Here is a 21,340-nt window from a genome sequence, read left to right as displayed (position 1 = left end):
TGACTGAGATTGCTGTTCTCTCCATATTTTTCTGTAGCTTTCTAACTAGGGATCTGCCTGCTCTGTCATTCTTTCGTAAAATTTATGCCTTATATGTCTTGACGGTTTTTCTTTTTTACTTCTTTGAATGAGATCCAATTTACCTCTCACTTTCAGAAATTTTTTTATAATGTTTTTTGGAGGCTGTCTGCTAAAGTTTTAATTATAGGACTGAAGAGACCTTTGTGAAATGCTGTTCTTCCTTGAATCTTCTTTATTATTTACCCAGCATAGTAAACTTGGCTAATAAATGTTTCTCTTATTACCAGCTCACTGGCAAATCATTGCATTTTCCTATCTTCTTAATCTTTGTTATTTTCCATCTGAAAATTCACATTAAATTCTCATACCAGTACAAGGTTCTAAAGTTGTATTTACAGGTTTGGTTTGGTTTGGGTTTTTTTTTTCCCTAATGAGTGTCTCGATCGTATTTGTCTCAATATATTTATTTTTATTTGATCTTGAATTTCAGTAGCAGCTATGTGAGGTAGTTGTGTTTTCATTATCCTTAGATCCTTCATCACAGGAAGGACATGCGATTGTTAGAAAGAGTCTAGAGGAGGGCCATGAAAATGAGCAGAGGGCTGAAGCGCCTCCCATATGAGGACAGGCTGAGAGAGTTGGAGTTGCTTAGCCTGGAGAAGAGAAGGCTCTGGGGAGACATTAGAGCAGCTTCCAGTACTTAAAGGGGGATACAGGAAAGCTGGGGAGGGGCTTTGTATAAGGCATTGGAGTTATAGGACAAGGGGTAATGTTTTTAAGCTGAAAAAGGGTAGGTTTAGATTAGATACTACAAAGAATTTTTTTCTTGTGAGGGTGGCGAGGCACTGGAACCGGATGCCCAGAGAAGTTGTGTCTGCCCCATCCCTGGAGGTGTTCAAGGCCAGGTTGGATGAGCCTTTGAGCAATCCAGTCCAGTGGGACGTGTCCCTGCGCATGTCAGGGCGGTTGGAACTGGATGATCTTTAGGGTCCCTTCCAACCCAACCCATTCGATGATACCTTTTAGTGTTACCCTGCAAAACTATTTCTTACAGAATTCTTTATTTTTTTTATACTCTGCTTTCCTTTGAGAGATATTCAGGCCTCACCTGTTAGTAGATATAGTTTCTTTACTTATGTATTCCACAGTAGTTCACCAGGCTATGCTCATTTTTGCTTTATTTTTTAGGATGCAATTCCACCTGATTCATCTTACATCAGTTTTTGGTTTTTTTTTATAAACTTGTGTGTTGCCGGCTGTAGCAGCAAACCTCCCTTTAGTCTGTTCACAATTCAAGACTTGAAAAATAACTTGAGTGTTTACTAAGTCTAATGGTTACTTTCTGATCCATCTGTGTGTGCATTCTCTTATGTATTTTTGTCTTACAAGCCACTTTACTGACAGAATCCTCAAATGGTCTGAAAGTGAAAGTGTTCCCCTGCACTTATTATTTAAGTCCTTCTTACATATGTCTCAAAATGGCCTTTATCCTTTCCTGTTTTCCACAAAATATTGAGCATTCTCCCTATTTCTGATAGATAAAAATATCTAAGTCTTTCATATATGATGAGTGAACTTCTCAGACTATTCTTAATTCCCACAGGGGAGAAGTTTTGGCACTGCACGTTATTTTCCAGAAATTTGTGCCTCTTTGGAGTTGCACAGAGATGAATTTGAGGACTCCTTTAATTCACATCCTGTATTATTCTGTATTCCAGAATACACTTCATCCACTTATTCTCATCCTCTTCTTTCATCCCTTTTGTCTTTTTTAGCTCTAAAATATGCATTTTTGCCTTATTTGTTCTGTACGCTCTGTTTCCTAATAAGGCTGCCACTTCTTTTCCCTGCAAGTTCTTTGTTCTGCTCTGAATCACCATCATCCACTGTGTGTCTTCTGGGGGATTAGTGTTTCAAATTGGTACATGTTACATCTGGTCAATAAATTATGGAAGTACTTTCAGGAATGGAGAAATACCAACAAAGAGTCCTGTAGGAACTTGCCATCATCCCCTTGGGTGCTTGCTGTCCTGGGAGCCACCAGGTCTGACTAGAAACAATAAGTTAGTTGTTTAGGTTCTTGTCATTTATGACTGTTACCATCCTGCATATTCACTAGGAAAATACTGCGTTGATGGAGATAAGCTGCCCATAGGAGCTGGCAAGACATGTGCATTGTTGGAATGAATATGAATCCTGTGCAGAGTATGAGCTCTGTATTAAATGCACACTGTTGGATTTATTTTTTTCAAATTTATACTTGTGAAGCTGCAGGAGTGCAAAGACTGATTTACTCTATGGGAATTAGAATTTAGGGACTTAGACGTTTAAATCCTGTTGTCCTTGTCTGGTTTATGAAATTTAAAAGGAATGGGTTAGAGTGTAGTAGTAATGAGAAAACTTGAGTAGAGCCGTAGCGGAGCAGAGAACTGATGGTCAGCAGTGGTGTGAAAAAAGCTTTGTCCGACTGGCTCATGGTACAGCAACCAGAATATCTCGTCGACTTGAATGAACCTCAGACACCATGTTCTCAGGTGAAAGAACCTCCTCCCCCCTTCATCCCAAACTCATTATTTATCATCGGGATGACCAGACTGGCTTGAAAAGATGAGAAATACACCTCCGAAGTGTGAAATATATTCAGGCAAGTCTGCATCAGATTTATATTGCTGGGATGCCGAGTTATTGATCTGTAAGCTCACCAAATGCTGAGCAGAATTTATGAGATACAACTCACATAATGGAAAAATAAATATGTAACAGCTGGCTTCTTCAGGGGAAACCCTTTAGAAGCAAAAGAGGAAATGATTTCATCCAGATCGTTGCGGTGCTTGACAGTAGTGTTTAAATGTGTATTTCAGAAATTTTAGTTTGAATCCATCAGGGGAAAAAACATTTTCCCTAATGTCTTCTAGAGGTGTAATATTTTCAGTTCTTTCATGTCTAGAAACTAATTAAAGTAAAATGATGAAGAGGATATTGTATAGAAAGGCTTTGACAGTGAAAGAAGTGTGTCTTAAAAAGGTGCCTTATAGAGAATATGCCTTTATTTGTCAACAGATAGGACCGTGACATATTCAGCCCTTTATAAATATTTTTATTTCTATAGCTGGCTTTGATATGCAGCGAGTAATATGCTGTCCAGTCAGATCACATGAGATACTAGGTTTTAGTTCAGGGTTTTATCTTTGGAAGTTAAGATTGTAATTGCATTTGTATTTTTGTCATTATTTCCTGTCACTGGAACTGGATTAATATAGTGCAAAACAGTGATGGTTTGTTCTGAGTAATTTCGTCCCATTGCTGTTGTGAGTATGGAGAGGTGCATTGTATTGAGTCTGAGAGATTTTTATGTATAAGGCTACACCACAAACTGGGACACTGTGGAGAAGTAATAAAGCTGATGGTGCTGGGCTTGTCCTGGAGTAGGAGACATTCAAGGTAAATTGGGCTTCTGACCTTGGGCCAGCTCTGCGTGGAGCAGCCCTGCTGCTATCAGGATCTGAGCTGGCGTGGCCGTGCACTGAGTCGACGAGGTTAGCGTGTCACTAGGTTAGCATGTCGCTAGGTTAGCGTGTCACTAGGTTAGCGTGTCACTAGCTTAGCTTTGGGCCACCTTTATCTCATCCCAATATCACAGACACATCCATAGTGCTGCTTTTCTCATAGTGCCAGGACTCCTGCAGGGATGTGGCATTCACAGAAGAGATTTCTGCTCCTTGGTGCTGCTTCTTGTTGAATGAACGCTAAATTTAGTGATGGGCGAAGTTCATACTCCTATGAGGCTTTCATGAAATACATTCCTACATTTGGGTTTTCTTCCCTATTTTCCTTGTGGCTTTTTCACCCTCACCAGCAGTCTGTCCCAGTGATTTCCAGCTTCTGATGGCTTTTCCATATAACAGCCAACAAAGCTCAGACATCCTGGATAATCCCTTTTTCCTTCCCCTTGCCGCCTTCGCTGGCATCCCCTCCACAGTTTTTCTTGGACAATCTTAATGACTCGTCACCTCTGCTCTGCTCAGTTGTGACTGCGGGTGGGAAGCCTCATGTTCGCTCTGAATTTTTGCCAGATCTGTGGTTTCTGTTGATAATCTCTACAAATTCTGCTGTAGTGAAACAACACAATATCCTGGCTGGAATCAGGATCTTATTGTACAGCAGAGTGTATGGACACAGGGAAACTTTTTATTCCATGGAGTGCTGATAGTCTGTGTCACTTTAATAAAATTGTGAGGATTTTATTGTTCTGAAATACATTAAACTGTTGTTGCTCTTGGCAATCCGCTATTAACCCTCTTTCATGCTGTGATTAGCCTTCTATTTGTACTTTGTTTCTTGTCTATTAAATAGATTTTAATTGAAAATAGGACTTCAACTTTGTGCCTCGTGGCTTCAAAACTAATTGATTCTTGTCAAAAGCAGAAAGGCACCATTTCCATCAGGCATGGGGCGCATTAGGCTTTTTGATGGAGGGATGCACTGGACTGGCGTTGGCGCTGTTTCCAGCTTAGTTAAATTATGTTCACCATTTTGCCTTTGTCTAATCTTTCATTATTTTTTCTTCGCTATAAAAGCAGTTCTTTCAGGTTAGAGAAATTACTTACAAACGTTGTACTGGTTTATCCGTATTATGTTCTACACATGTAGGTGTTTCTATAACTCATTCCCTTGTGATTTTCTCTAGTAATTTCCCTTTGTATTGATCGAGTGGTTTGTAAGTCCTGGCAAAGACAGTAGCAACTTTTACAAAGATATGCCATTACTTTCTTCTAGACTGGCAATCATTAATTTGGCTTAGTTTTGCCAAAAGGTACAGTAAACATCTGGATTTATTGCCTTGAGAATGGATTATTGGCTAAAATACAGTGTGAAGAAGACAGTCTTGATATTCCTTTACTTGTATTCGAGATATGTTAGTGATAGTTAGAAATGCCTCATTTACGTGTTAATATCAGAAATACTTGTTTCATTGTTAAAAAAGAAATGAAGTTGAAGTTGAGGGTCAGGAAAAAAAGAAGTGTTTACCTCCTGGGAGTTGAAAAACTCCATTTAAAAGGAATCATTGCAACCAAGTGCCATTCTATATACTTCTCCCTGTGTCTGGTCATCATTGCTTTTTAACATTGTGTTGGTATGTATGCCTGCAAGTATGTGTCCGTATGAGTATATTCACAGATAATTTATTTATTGGCTTAAAATTACATTATGGAAATAATCATATCAGAGCTGATTTCCTTTTCCACTCTTCCTCCAAATCACTACCTCAGTAAAAATATATAGGGAAACAAGATACTTTAGAACTCAATTTATTATCTCCTGCTGGTAGCAATAACCTGAAAATAACAGCAAATAGTAAAATTCAAACTTGAAGCAGACACTGGTGCTGGGAACAGCTATAGTAACATTTATAAAGGATAGATCCAATATAACAGCTATAGAAATGTGCAATGTTTCAGAGGCTCCCAGATTAGTGCTTGCTCGCTTTTTCAAGTTTGTTCTATAGATTGAGAACAACACAGGGTTTTAAAAGGTAAGAACAAGTGTAATAAATAAGCTGCTACTTGAATCAGAGATATTGCCTTGCCCTCCCCCTCTTCTCTTCCCTGGCCCCTGCCTTCTCCTGCCCCCTCCAAAAATGGCTAATATTTTCCCAAGGAAAATAATAACACCAAGAGCACTTTTTCTATATGAATATGGGAAAATGCCATTGCAAAGTCAATTATAATGCAAAATCAGGAAGCTGTCTGGTACGTAAAGACCAGCCTAGCAACAGCGTTCCTTTATCATAGTATAATGTGAGGGTTTTTTTACCTGAACACGGCACCCCCTGACAGCCACTCCATCTGCACCTTTTTGGAGGCTGCAGTGTGTGAGAAATCTGGCATTGAAAAGATTTCATGGAAAACCCCCACCTTATATTTAATAATAATAACAACAGCAACAATAATAATGATAATAATAATGGTATTTATTAGAGTGTGAAAGAATAGCAATAGGAAATCACCTCAAGCTTTTAAATAAAACTGATGGAAATCAGAGTTGTCAATCAGATGGCTGAAGAAGGGATGAAACTTTTCATGGGGGACCCCACTGGTCTATAGTGTCACTTTGGCTATCGTGCGGGAAAAAGCAGCTCTTCATACCTACCTGGTTTTGGAAAAGGATGGTATTGTCTATGCATTTATTAATGCAGCTCATTGCTTTTTGTTCTCGTCTTATTCCTGAAGACTTTCACTGGAGGATTGTGGTCAGTGTAAAGCGAGTTTAAACCAGCACAGACCTAGAACATATTTGGATATTTGATGAAAACAGTCTATGTATTTTCTGATTTACATTTTACAGAATATATAGAATTACTTAAGGATGAGAGTAAACAAGCAGTCTTATTGTAGTGACAAGTAGGATTTTGGTCCTGGGAAAAGGAGACTCCCAGTGCTAGAATTAAATAGGGAATAAGCCTGAGGAGGGAAGAGGAGCAGCAAGATGGTTGGCTGGGACAGCAAGGTAGGGATTATCTCCAAAATAGGAAGGAATCTTCCATGAGTCTGGAATGGCTGGTAGGCTCTGCCTGCCAACAAAAGCCTACCCCTTTGACTTTTTGTAATACATTTTTCTTGTGTTTTTCGAGGTTTTTGTTTTGGTTTGTTAATCCAAACTCAATTTAAAATTCCCTTGGCACCACTGCTTGTAGCTGGTTAGTTTTCAAAACAGGAGAACCAACCTGCTTTTTCTACTGGCTTCCACATTCAAATAGTTAAATTGCAACATATAAACAATCTAAAAATCAATGAGGAGGAAAAAAACGTTGCTAACAGCGGTACCTTGAGTTAAAGCAGAGTAGGACTGGTCTTTATTCCTTGCCTTGACCATATGGGCTCATATTTGTTTCCTTTCATTTCTTCAAGTGACGTCTCTAGAAATAATAAAGTTTTGCAAAGGTTGGTGCTGAAAGGTTGGTTAAGCCATGAATGAAACTTGGTAAAATAAACGTTCTTATCCTTAAACCTGTCCTATTTATCTCATTCTGGCTGTTCCTTCACTTGCAAGGTCTCTAAAAAAGATCTGTCTGTCTGTGCTAGCATTCAGGGGAATTGGATTTATGACACTTTGCTGTAGTCTGTAAATGAACATGTAAAAGATCTTACAGTGTCTCAGAAATCATTCAGAAATAGGTCTTTTTTACTAACGTATTATCTTTCAGGTTAGAATTAAATCACAGCTGTTGTTTAATCCCATTGTTCTGATGAGCTGGAATTGTAAGCACTGCTATTGGTTCTAAGTCTTAGCTTTAAGATGTGTGAATCAAAATTTACTGGGATTTTGAGCACTGAAGTTGTGCTTTTCTTTAAATGATTCATTTAGGAGAAGATGGTAAAATAGCAGAAAAATAAAAGAGTGCTCATATATTGGGCATGTTTTTATAAATTCCTTTTAAGTTGATTCCATGTGTGTAAGCAAAGGAAAATAGACATTAAAAATAAAAATGAAGATAAAATAAACTCAGTAGCTATAAAAATTAATGAAGTCTTGGTAATACCATGGCAGTGTAAATTCAAACCAGCTTTTGCCTTTTGAAAGACTGCTTTGATATTGATTTTTCCAAAGAGACAGCCAAATTCAGCCCATAATGTAATTAAGATGCAATATCATATAATGACTCAGAAGATAGATTTAACAGCCTTTCCCCTTCTTGTCCTTCCTTCCTTTGTCCCAAATAAAAAGGCAAGAAAATTAATTGAAAGTAGAAATCTCTTATGATAAACGAAAATACAAAGGGAGTGAGTTTTCCGGACTTATTGTTGGTATCAACAAAACTGGCGCTTCGGCAGAGTTTGGAGTCAACTTGTTTCTCGGACCGAGAGGTCCGTGCTTGCCATGGGTGCAGGCAACGCGAGTTCGTGTCTCGCCTCCCACATGCTTTCTGCTTATCTCTCTGTAGAAGAAACCGAGGGCTCTGCTCTATTTTATTGTAAGTAGGTGAATAAAATTCAAAGATCTGGACCTCACATCTGTAATCTCGAGGTGGCATTTGTCCCTGAAGGGGGGTGGGTACAGGAAGATCCCCCCGTGCGCAGACATTTGCCACCTGCCTCTTTCAGGCTGCCACTTGCAGTGTGAGCTTTTTGTATTTTTCATTATTATCTGTTTTTCTCTTCAGTATGGTGGAAAGAGGGCTTCTTGGACGTAAACGCAGGTGAGGAGGTTCCAGTTTGTTGCTCTGGCATGTTAGAAAATCAGCACTGAATTTATGATTAAAGCACCTGTTTACTATTAAGCATAGACTTAATTGGCCAGCTGAATATAGATGATTTAGATAAAACTCCACGTGCTTTGCTGAACAGAGGATTAACTTTTTGCTGTGGGAGATAAGACCCTAAAAAAAAAGCACTGGATTTTTATGCGTTCTGGAAAACTAAAGCCAGCAGTAAACTCTCGATCTTTGTGTGTTGCTCAGGACAAAGTTACAGCCCTGCTTTTCTTTTTTCCTTTCTTTTTTTTTTTCCCTCTTAGTTACTAGACCAGTTGATGGGAAGCTGTGCCAGGGTCCTGCACCCTCTGCCTCCCAGCTGTGTAATTTGCCGTGCCCATCGGAGTGCGTGGTGTCTGCCTGGTCATCGTGGAGCCCCTGCCTTCATGAGAACTGCCAGGACCACCACGGAAGAAGAGGTAATGCCTGCTCTTATATGTATTTTATTTTTTCACACTGAGTGACCTAAAGCGGTCAGTGGAATATTACGATAAGATTGCGAAAGCAATGGTATCAAATTCTACACTGGGAGCTTAGCCTATTTTTTTTTTAATTAATGTAACGTAGTATGCAAGAGTGGAATATGACTTTTGAAAGCTTTTTTTGCAGTTATTCTTGGGAGAAGAAAAAAGAAATATGAGATTTTCAGTCTGATTCAGATCTTTTTATCCTGAACTGAGGTTTTGGAAAAGGATAATTTCTTGGGACAGCAGCTGCAGCCCTCCATAGTGCCAGGCTGTCCCTCTTTAGCCCCCCTCAGAAGTCCTGCTGCATGCCCGGGTTTGAGGGCAATGCTCGGATGCGGTTGGAAGGTGTCAAGACCAAGGTGTATCCTGCAGGGCTGCCTTTTTGGAGTTAGGTTGACCTAAGAGATGGTTCTCCTTGTTCTAGATTTGGATTAAATTCCTGGAAGAAGACTATGCAAATAGAATTTAACCTCCCTGGATCTTAATTGACTAGCGCACCTGTTTGTGGCTGCAACGCTGTGAGGTTCATTGCAGAGCCCTTCCTAAGGCTCTAAGTTGAGAAGATGAGAGTTTATGTCAGGGAATGAATATTATTTTTGGGAAAGTACGCTTTTCTGGAAACAGCATAAGTTTTTGAGGTGATTGGAGCTCGCCAGAATTTTTCAAATTAAAAAAAAAAAAAAGAATAAAAATATGGGATTAAAAAAAGCTTTGCAAAACCATTTCATTTTTAAATTGTTTTGAATGATTCTTGTTGCTGATTTGAGAACGGTGCAAGTTTGGTCTGTTATGTTCTCTGTCATATTTTAGTTTTAATTTTCTTTTCTGTTTCATGGCCAAGGCATTTCCATGTGGCCTCCCCTAATGCTGCATATTTGCCCCATGTCTGAGGCTGTCGTAGGAAAGACCACGTGTATTTTTTCTACCTTTCTTAGAATCCTGTCTCATTTACATAACAAAACATGCTGAAAGATGCTTGTGTATTAGTTCTGCATTTTATATAGCAACATGACTTTTGGTTTTATTCAGAAGGAGGTAGATTATGTAATCAATTCTTTCATTATTTCTGTAACCTTTTTCTTCTACTTTACATTTGAATCTTCCAATTTAATAGCTTGTCATTTCAAAGAGGTCTGATATGCATTATGTATCAGAAATCCTTACACCTTCATAAAGCAGAATACTAATTTCTTAGTAAACTGCTCTGCTGTATCTCACAACAAGTCTTTTCATTAGTGGATTCTCAGGTAGAACATAGATATCCTTATATCTTCAATTCCTTAACTCTTTCTCTCTTTTTGTCTTAATGTTGTTATTAAATTAATATATGCGTCAGTGGCAAATTCCTGTATTTGGACGTGTCTATTTCTATCTCATGTTGATGAAAGGGAAAAGGAAATGTGAAATATGTGGATTGTTGGAATTCTTTACACACTATTAGATTTTGTATGCCTGGACTGCGGGCACGTACAGCCAAGTGCCATCCCCATCAATTCAGTTTGTAAGTTTTGTGCTCTTGTTTGTCTTTATATCCCCCAGTTCCAGATTGTCCTACGTAGTTCTTTTGCTACTAGATTATTGGTATAAATTTATTTTTTTACTCAGTTAATTCAGTTTCTCTTTTTTTCTAGGCTTTAGAATGAGACAAAGGCAAGTGATTGTGGATCCGGTAGGCACCTTGGCAAGTTGTCCACATTTAATTGAGTCTATTCCCTGTGAAGACCCGGTGTGTTATGAGTGGATTGTTTCAGAAGGGATATGTGTGACCGATCATGGAAAATGTGGACCCGGAAACCGCATCCTTAAAGCTGTATGCAAGAACAGGAAAGGTGTGTAACGGTCTTGTCTTAAAAGCCCCATGGTTTTTCATGCTTCCTTCTAAAATAGCATTCTGCTGCAGAGCAATTGTGATTATTTACAAAAGCTGCTTACTGAATTTTTATTACTTTCAGATATTTGAGTCGAATGTGATGCTCATGAAAGCCTGGTGTTGATATTACCCAGGATTTTGCTTGGAGCCTTCTATTCTGTTTTATGATAAAGGAGATGGCTCACCAGTGTCATGTGTTGTCACTGCTGGCCTTATCACGACAAAAGATGGATACCAATGTCCTGGTTATCCCTAGAGTCCTTTTTGTGTACATCTTGTACTAAAGTAGGGCTGTCACTGGGGCTATCAGCAATATGAGCATTAACAAAATTAATCTGGCCCCTAGCAGTTCTTCTACCTTCGGTTTTTAGCATGCGGTCAGAATGTTTATCTTGTTACGATAACCCCCTTATAATCCTGAGCAGGGATGCTCGGTTGTGCTGCCAAAATTGATTCTAGAATTAGATGTAAATGAAATGATCGTACTTAGTAGTACTTCACTTGGCAGCAGTTTGAGACCTGCAGTGTGTTCAGTTTACAAGTTGTTAATAATGAATAAGTACGATTTTATATGACGTTTACAAACAACCAGCAAGAGCTTATTTCTTGTGCATGGTTTGAACCTCAGCCAAAAGTTTCATTTCTTGATAAGGTCAGTGTTGTCAGATCTTTAGATTCAATTACATGGAGCACGATTTTGCAGTCCTTAGTCACAGTGAGACTGTGCTATCATCTCAAAAGTGGCAGTCTTGCGGAACTTTAAAGTCCGATATTATACCTGAAATGGTGCTGAGACTGATCACTGGAAACTATTTCAAGTCAATAACAAGAGGGGTTAATTGGCAAGCATTTAAAAATAGTGTGTCATTTATGAGGCATTAGAATCTGAGAGAACGAAGTGATGGCTGCTTTGTCGGAAGAGCACAGATTTTCCTGAAATAAATTTAAAATGACATGGTTTCCTCGTAAGTTTGTGAACATGGGGCAAAAAAAATATTCAGCTATTACAAAATGACGTGGCCAGAATATAGTGGAGAGCAAAGAACTGTCTCTAAATTTTGTCTGAGTGGTCTCTTCTGATGGGTGATCATAATTGTAGATCCGCTGCTGCCATGATGTGTACAGATGGAGCCTTGTATTTCTAAGGAGCACCATGTACTCCACACTGATAAAACTGTGCCAACATCCATTTTTGCACACCAACTTGTGACTTGAAAGGAAAGCACATAACATGGCAGATGCTGATGAATCTCTGATCAAACTGTTCTTTGTGGCTATCATCCTTAAGAAGCCATGCTTTTGAAGTATCTCTCCTTCACTTAATTGTTCAACAAGCTATTGTAAGCCTCAGAGAACCCTTTTCAGTTCAAATAGTCTATGCATTTTCTCGCTACCAAAAAAAACCCCAAATGATGGGCCATTCTTCCTGCCCTGTCGTCCTGAGGGAAACAGTGTCACTAGTCAAGATTGTTGTCCAGTTCTCATTGAGAAAGTTTCACAAAGAAATATCCAGATCACCAGGTAGATTAGAAGCACTGATTAATACTAGTTTTAAAGTCTTCTGAATTTTTGATCCGGTCGGATAGGACTGGCAGAGTCTTTCAAATCAAAGTTGAAAAAAAAGGCAATTTGTTTCTTCTGTCAATCCAGCGATATTTTCTTACTTTGTTTATGACCTTTTTCCCTTCTGTAGTGGGAACCTTTTTCCCTTCTGTAGATTCCCATTGCAGTAAGTGATGTATTTTCTTGCATAAAAGCTGCAGTAAGGGGTGGAGTTGCGTGAAGTGTTGCCTGGAGTAGTTGGTAGTGGGAAGCCAGTAAGGAGTCATGTGAAACCGAGACGTATCAATTACAGGTAAAATAGCATAAGGCCTATACTAATGCATAGCATTAGACTATTCAAAATTCTGTGCAAGTAACTGCTCTGCTGAAAGCATTTAGGGTAGATGCATTATGTGCTGGTATTTTCATTTACTTTAGCACCTTTTGTAGAATTCAGCTCCGTTTCTTAAAATCCAGTCTTTCATCCAGTCATTCTGTCATCCGTGCCTGGCATTGATGCTCAGTGTTCCCATTGAATGCCTAAAGGGATAAAACCACGGGTTTTTTTGACTCTGTTGAATAACAAAATCCAATGTATTATCATCTTAAGAATTCATTTGGGCCTGGCATATGTTAATTCGGGTACTTTGGGTCTTCTGTATATTCCTGCCTGCAAGATGTCTTCATTTTCACACAAATACAAGACTTTTTGGCATGATGTTCTCCTCCTCTTGCTGCAGTGTGTTGATTCGCTTCTCTTTAGAAGTAGCTGATCTTGCAGTCCTGTTTGTGTCAGCAATGCTGCAGAAGAGCTTGGCATAACACCTTCTTGCCCATCTTCTCCTCTCCCTCCACCCACAGCGTGGTTGAAACAGTGTCCTTCACTAGCCCATGCTCTGCTGTGTAATGCTGGGCTATTGCCTACTGCTCTCCACGTCTCAGAGACCTGAGGCCCTTTTCATGAAGAAACTGTTTTTCCCTTGCCACAAATGACCTTTAATTTTATTGACTGCAATGGAAGGGAACTGGCTGTGTTTTTCAGTCCTCTCTCCCATAGCAGAGAGCTTCGCTGCTGCCGGCAGAGCCTGCGGGACTCCATTGGCCTAAACCTCCCTCCAGTAAGGTGGAGCTTGGAGGTGCATCTTTGTCTCTGATATATGTTGATAGACAGTGGGTGACATTAACGAGGCATTAACCCTTCTCTGTCCCGCCTCTGCTCACTCCAATGTCTTTCTCCCATGCCACATCTCTTACATGCTCTGGTGCCAGACCATGCCGTGAGAGAGGGCTGGGAGAAATCTCTTTGGAAGGGGAGCAAGGAGCAGTGGCTAACTAACCTCTTTCTCCAACGGCAACCTCGCCTTTGGAGCCCCTGTAGTGTCCTATCTTTCCATTTTAAAAAGCCATCCTTTCCGGTGAGAAGATTTTTTGGTACTGAGCCAGGTTACAAACTGTGACTGGTCTTAGCTGGAGCTTGAACAACTCGGGAACAAGTCACACATGGGTTGAACTTTGGTTTACAGAGTTTCTCTGAAGGCTTCGCTGTCAAAGCAGTATCTCTTTGTAAGGGCATGTATGGATTTTAGTGATGTACCACTCTTACGTCAATTGGTCTATAGGTACAGAAGTGATCTTCTGTTTCTGAAATAGGTTAACATAGGGGGTCCATAATGAAGGAGCATCCATAAGGCACATATTGTGTGCAGTATTTGTTCTTGGAGTAGCTGGTACCTGTAATTTGCAGGAGATGAGGAGGAATGAGAAGACTCATTACTTTGTCATTGTTTGGTGCTTCCCTGCTCCCACCTAGCAGTGTCTCTAAACTCTGTTAATAAAGTATTGAACATGCATATGATGCTTGCAAGAAACTCTTTGTGTCTGGTCTCTCGAGTGCACCTCTTTTGTAGCATCAGAAGACAGTGGTGTAATAAATTAAATTAAATTAAATTTGTACAGAAATGCAATGAAGTAACGCAGATAATGGGAAAAGACTTGTATTACATTCTTCTTCCAAACAAAATTTGTCAGCAAAATTTTTTGTTATTTAGCTAGCGAAAGACTATGTGTACTTTTGGAGAAGTCTGTGAAGCCATAAGAATACTATGGGAAAATGGATGATGATCCTATAAGTTAGATTACGCAACGTTTGGTACATGGATCTATATATTCAGATATATATAATACAGATAAAAGAATTTATTTGAAAACTCCTTTTCTTTATACTCACAGACAACCCAGGAGTTATCTGTGATTTTTTCTCAAAGTTGTAGTTTAAAGTTTTTCAGCAAAGAACTGAATAACCTCCTGTTTGTAATCTTTTCGTGATCAGATAGTTGCAAGTATTTGCCATTTGCATTTGGTCAGTCTTGATTAGAATGGACAGACATTACCGTGCAAACATCAGATGAAAGTAACTCTCTGAAATCTTTCCAGCTCACTTGCTCTCCTTAAATGTTGCTGCTCAGTAGATACAAACCCATGAACACAGTCAAAACTTTCTCTTTTTAAAATGCAGTTGGACAGTAGCCGAAATGTATTGTGTTTAAGTTTTTGAAGACTGCAATCCAGATCAGCTTAGGTGCGCTCTGCTTCTCATTCCTTTGTGCATGGCGAGACAAAGGGAATTCACTGCTGTTGTAGAGTACAGAAAACTGCAGATAACTTTAGACATCAGGACTTGGCTCAGGGTCAGCAGGTAAAACTTCAGTCTAAACGGGAGTTGGTATGGTATGCCTTCATAGGTAGTTTCCCAGTCTTTTATTTTAGATGCTAAGATGAACAACTGGAATTAACAGGTATACTGTGTTGGGTTCAGTCTGATGGAGGAATTTGGGAACTGTTGTTATTTTTATTTTCCATATCTAATTTTGGCTTTATTAATAATAGGAAAAGAGATTGAAACAAGGCAAATGTTGAATCAAACTGAGGTTTCTAGAAATAGACATTATACTTCTGTAGCTCATTGACAGCGCAGTGACTATGAGTACAATCTGTTTGTACTGAGAACATATGTAAAAGGAACTATAACAATAAATTCATTAAATAAGAAGTATGACTCATAAGATTAACAATTCATTTTTCAGGCATTTTATAAATGTTTCTGACACTGCTATAAACTAAACCTCACCTATTAGCAATGCTTTTGAATAGACTGTAAAATGTTATTATTCAGAATCATACTCACAAGTCATCAATCTATCTTGTTGTAATTCCCATGTCGTCATTTATTAATTTACCTCTGCTTGTTCTGATTCCTGCCAGAAGAACTATTAATGACAAAGAGGATTTCTCTGTAACAGTGAATAGCAGAGTGTCTAGATAATCAAAATTAAGAAATAATTTATACCCAAAGGCTTCATTGTTCTAATCAGAAATTATCAGATTGGCAACGAGGTTTAATATAAAGATAACGTGATTTTGCTGGATTCAGGTGGGTTTACTCTATTCCTAGTTAACAAATACAATCTTAGCTCAAAAGCAGCTGAGTATTTGCCATTCCTTTCTTTTCTGTCAGCTTGGGTATCAGAGTTACTTTGTTTTGTGGGAATTAAGTTGTGGCATTGCTTTACTTTTTCAAGGACGGTATTTATAACAGCGCTGAACTACCTGTCAGGTCCTTATTCATGCACTGTTCACATAGTGATTGGGAGATGCAGGTGCTGAAGCCGGAGGGACAGTCTCTTAGTGCTGGAGGTGCCCAGAAGAACTGCGCTGTTGCTCTTCTGTAGCACCCAAATGACTACTCCTGGGACCTATCACAAAGCCACCTTCTTCAGCAGCTTCTGCCTCATGTTGGGTAGTCCCAGGCACTTTGGAGGTTTCTGTGCACTGTTCTCAGCCATACCTGATAAATGAACAGTATCTGGCAGGTCGTGGGACTCGTGGCTGCAAGGAGTGGACCACCCTGCTGCAGATGATCTGCCAGGATGGTAGCTTAGAAATAAAACATGCTGCAATCCTGCTGTCATAGCTGATACGGTGGCAAGATATTTTCTTTATATCAGCCCAGTGGAATAAGCTGGTGCTTCAAGCTGTAAGAGTTATTTTAGCTGGGGGGGAGCACCCATCACCTGAACCTGGGCTCATTGAGCCTCCGTGCTGCTGGACACGGGGCAGAAAAGAGCACGTAGGAGCATAAATTGTTGTGGAATAAAAAAACCCAGTTGTCCTCATTTCAGCAGACCATTTGATTAAGCATATGTATTTATTTTTCCTTTTTTTTTTTGTTTTTCCCCTAGTGGTAACACTAAAGGCTCTGTCCCTGTCCGTCCCCACCGCCAAAAAATACCACTCAGACTCCAAGGAGTGGTGAATAGAAGGAACCCATAAAGTATAGGGTGCTCACCAGACTTTTAGGCTTGTTTCTCCTTTTGCTTTTGAGCAGAAAACCTTATACTATTACTTCTGCTGCCGTTCTGGCAGGACTGGTGAGAGTCCTTTCAGCACAACGATTTTGTTTCAATTTTCTGTGCGATCTCTTTGGTTCTAGGCTGTTGGTGTCTAGAATGTGTCACAGGAGAAAACAAAGGGTTTTGGCTTTAAATGTTAATAAGTTCACTGGGAAAGTACGTGTTTGGTATGAAATGCATCTTTAACAAATTTCTGTTCCATTTGACAGTTTTATTTATAAAACAAGAACAATATTTCAGAGTCAAAATGTTTTCTTTAAGCATCTTTTTGTGTAGATTAATTATTTACTGTTTGTTTTTTTTTTTTTTGATAAATGGTTTTAGGCCTGAAACCATATTAAAAAATCAAAAGATTTTTAAAAGAGGGTGTTAACATAAAAGCAAAATATTCCTTTTAGAGTAAACAAACATTTTGTCTTATCTTGAAATTACTTTTTTCCTAAATCCTCCCTCATTCTCTCTTCAGCTGACTTAAAACAGTTACAATTTTTTTTTCCTTTTCCTTTTTTTTTTTTGGTTCAGTGCCCAAACAGAAATCCGTTATTCACACAGCTCTATTGACAGAGCAGACACTGAAATCCTGTTGGAATTCAAGCGAAGAGTAAAGGGAAGTAAGGTAATCAAAGCAGTGTTATTTTAAGATCCAATATTATGTTCTGCCAGAGCTTGACAGTGAAGCTCTGCACTTGCAGAAGCTGAAGACTCTTTGGGAGTAGAATATTAATAATGATGTGCTCGGTTACCTGTCTGTACTTCCAGTTCAATCACAACGTGTCCTTTGGTCCCTCAGAGTGGTTGTCCACAGAGGCAGCTTGCAATATATGCTCCTTTCGGTGCACAGCATCACAAGAGGCAGGAGCATCCCCAACAGCTGAGCTTTAATCTTCCAGAAGGAAGGGGCTGCAAGTAGGGATGACGTCTGGTTTTATTCCTGGTTGAGGGCATGAAGCTAGCAGCTTTCTGGGAAGTTGTGTTTTAACATAAATCTCAGCAAAGCCAAGTTCTAATCTGAGGAGAATGCTTGGGTTTTCATCTTCTAATGGATTAATGATGTAGAATGTATTTGCAGAGTCTGTTTAATTTCTCAGTGAAAAGATTTACTGTGTTCAATTTACTGAAAGTAAGTTTGAAGTAAGTTCCTTCTGACCTATCAGAATAAGATCTTCATTGATGTGTTGTGACATAACACCATGTCTAAGGGCACATCTAGATTTTGTTCCTACTGGAAGAGTAGCATAAGCATAGATTCTCATCATTCATTATTTAAAAAACTAAAAGAAGCAGTTTTGTTTGTAAAATTAAAATCCTTGTTTTCAAGATAACATAGAAAAGCACCTGTCTTTAATCTGACGTTAATACAAGGAGTAAGGAAAATCAATTTTTCTTCAGTTATGCTTTCTCCCACACCTGCCGGTATGTGGAGCTTTGACTTACTGGGAGGGGCAGGTGAAGAGCGTGCTTCCAGTGATATACAGCAAATGAGAGAACGACATATAGCTAAAAGTTTAATATCTTTGTCAATGGATTAGGAACTGTTCTGTGTCGGCTTCTTAAATCATTAAAGTTCAAAAAGACAGGCTTATGTACTGCCATGGTCAAGTTTGTGTGCTGTCAGCATTAGCAGAACAGAACTCACGATGAGAGTTTAGCCTGAGGAGAGTGTGATTAATGCATATGTGTTATAGACTCTTCATGTAAATGTAGACAGGAGGTGAGACAGCTTTACATCTGTAAGATTTGGAATGGTTTTATAGTGAATGGTAAAATTATCCAGTTGCTGAACAAACTTACATGCACGGTCAATAAAATTAAATGGAAACCAGCTCTTCTAAGCCTGCAGGTTCAGTTACTGGCATGGGACTCAGCTTCCTGCACCGCATTGCTCCTTCCTCCTCTTTTTTGTTTGTGAGCATACCCCACTGTACCCCGTTACTGCAGCTATTGATCTCAAACCAGTCTATTCTCTTGACTGTTAGAAACACAAATCCTACAAGGCAACATGCAGAGCCTCCTGGCAATGAGATAAGATCCATGCTTCTCATTCTGCAGCCATGGTGGAAGGAGCATATCACAGTGTAGTAGCAAGGCTGGTGAGTATTATGAGTGTTTCAGGAACCCTGAAGAATGGTGTGTGGTTTGTTCATTAGATGCAAGACCTGTTTTTTTTTTTTCTAGTTGTGAAGACTGATGTGCTCTTTGAGCAAAGTGGCTGTTCACAAGCCAAGTGGAATGGATGTAGTTACCTCTGGATGGTACCCTGCCAAATATTTGATGTCTCCTCCTGGCAATGTTTAAAAAGACAAAATGCTGATTGTGATCTGCTTTAGGGCTGGAGCACTGATAATTTAAGGACAGGCACGATCATGAGTTCAAGTCAATTTACTGTCTTTGCATCCTCTGCTGACAATGAAGTCTGCAAAAGAAACAGATCAGCTTTAGGTTGGTTTTGTGGCAAGTTGCTGAAAAGTAAGAGCTTTCTTTGCTTAGTCACACTTGAACAGTTTTAATTCATTCAGGGTCATAGCGAACATATGGCCCACAAGCCAAGGAAGACAGAAACTCAGAAGTCTATGAGCAATACTTGTAGTACCTACATTTGCATGAGTATCTGCATCTTAGAGTCAAGTATGTTGTGCTAAGATACAGGATGAAATATCTAATGCTGGAAAGCTGGAAGGTTGTGAGCTTGAATATAGAGGATGAAATCAAATGTACTTTAATTAATCTTCTTTATCTTTGAATTCAAATATGCTGCATTGATTTCCAGCTGAACGATGGCCGTGCTTTTTCAAATGCTGGTGGTGTGATTTGTGTCAGTCACCCAGAAGGCAGCTATAATCAGTAGCCAGTGGTATTGTTAGGTCCGTTTAGTTGACAGACAGAGATACCAGTGGAGTTGATTAGGGATATAGCTAGCTTTCATCCTCCCTATGCTTGTCAATATAAGATATTGCAGCTACCTGTGAAAATATTTTTTGGATGCCAGCTGAGCTGAGCGTGAGCTTGTGGTCGGTGCAGAATACCCTTAAATTAATTTCTATGCAAAACCACGATTCTTCTCGCTATCTAGTGTTCCTTTATTGTACCTAATGTCTCAAAAATATGTTTTTCAAGACTTCAGAGCAGTGTTAAAATGGGAAGGGCAAAGGCCGTTTCTTCCCTATGGCTGTTTCAGCAGAGAGAAGATGGATTTTCAAAGATCCTGCTCCCTCTTTCATTAAGGAGAGGGAGCAGCAGGTGCTGATCTTTATTTTTTAAAGGAACCTGAGCTTCAAACACCTGTAGATTTGGAACAAAGGTCCAAGGTAGCCCTTTCAGAAATGGGAATTATAACATTAAGAAAAATATAAGCATCACTTATGGAAAGATCTTCATTGCCCTTTATGTTTTAAATGTTATGGAATAAGTTTGACATAAGTTGATCTGAGTTTGTGATAAAGGTTACCTAAAGAGCATGGCGTGTGTGAATGACCTGTAAGTCTGTTACATTAGTGAAAGATATTTGAAGAAACTATATAGAAGTTAATATTTGTATACTAGGCTCGTGCAATTGTGTACTTTTAAACTATTTATTTATAAAGCATTTTTTAATGTCTAGGGAATCCTTACTGAGTTTGTTGCACTCTAATCTTTCAATTATGAGACTGAAATAAGGTTCCTGTATTGTATTTTATAACTGCAAAAGTATTTATAGTTCATTTTTTAAGTCTGGAAAAGAAATCTTTAAATAGATTTATGTGCTTTTGCCTTCCACAATATATTGTACACAAAAATCCCAGGTTGTTTCAGTAAGAAATGAGAAAAATACCTATAAGTGCCAATAGCAATTCCTGTTTTCTCGGTGAAATGAAGCATGCAACCCAAAATACCTGTTTGGCCATTTTCTTTAAACTAAGCATAGCTTCACAAACATGTTAAGTTCATATTTTTTTTTAGAGAGTTATTGTATTTCTTTGGGAACACGGATTCAACAAAGGGGAGGTAGGAGCGAAATAGGATCCTTCTTGAACTGTATTTGAAAGGTAGGTAGTAGGTAGATGATAAGTTCTAAAATTATCTTATGTGGATAGAAGAGGAAGGAGCCTAGAAGAATGAATTTGAAAAGCATTAAGGACAAGATTCTGGATCTATCACCCAAAGTGACTGAAGTTACTGAAAGGAGTAAATGGAAGATGTGAGACTGAGGGTGAATCTCATCCATAAGGGATCTGGTTTTTGGGATTAAATGGGTTCCAAATGTGGTTAAGGATTTTACTGCTTTTCTGCTAGTGGAGGAAGTGCCTAACATACTTAGTAGCTTTTGTGTTAAGTCTTTCAAACACACAGCACTGGCGATGCAGTGTTGGGGAATATAGGAAGTGGGAATGCTTCATGTCTTTTTATCCTTCTCATCCTAAACAGTCTCTCAGGTGTTTCATGCTGAAGTCCCACCTTTGTTGGTTTTGATACATATAAAGGGGGTTGTCTGAAAATAAGCAGTGGCTTATTATTCATAGCATTCGCATCAGTGGTAGTTTCACCTGGGTTTGATGTAGTACATTAGGGCCTCTTTACATGGCTATGACTGTATAACTTCCCTGTGTGCTAGTTTTCTAGCTGTAATATCCCCTTGAAATACATGAATTCAAAACTATTTGCATTAATATTGTCCTAGAGCCATTTTTTTTAACCAAATATTATAGCGTATCTATATGACATTTCACACAGCTTTTCTGAAGGATTCTCTAGCTAAATTTGCAAGAAAGCCCAGCACAGGTTGTGCAGGCATGATCCTTAATTG

The 21,340-nt window shown here is 39.0% G+C and overlaps 1 protein-coding gene across 6 annotated transcripts in view; it reads left to right on the top strand.

The window, feature by feature from the left end:
- The window catches only part of THSD7B (thrombospondin type 1 domain containing 7B), a 395,032-nt gene that overhangs the window by 198,474 nt on the left and 175,218 nt on the right, over positions 1 to 21,340 (top strand). For all 6 annotated transcript variants that reach the window (XM_054070664.1, XM_054070665.1, XM_054070666.1 and 3 more), the window contains 2 exons: positions 8,536 to 8,691; positions 10,371 to 10,568. In XM_054070664.1, coding sequence (XP_053926639.1) covers positions 8,536 to 8,691; positions 10,371 to 10,568 — 354 coding nt within the window. The remainder of the gene's footprint in view (positions 1 to 8,535; positions 8,692 to 10,370; positions 10,569 to 21,340) is intronic.

The sequence above is a fragment of the Cuculus canorus genome, chromosome 6 (genome assembly GCF_017976375.1).
Source record: "Cuculus canorus isolate bCucCan1 chromosome 6, bCucCan1.pri, whole genome shotgun sequence".
NCBI lineage: Eukaryota > Metazoa > Chordata > Aves > Cuculiformes > Cuculidae > Cuculus > Cuculus canorus.
The sequence above is the reverse complement of the archived record's forward strand: the minus strand, read 5'-3'. Positions and strand labels throughout refer to the sequence as shown.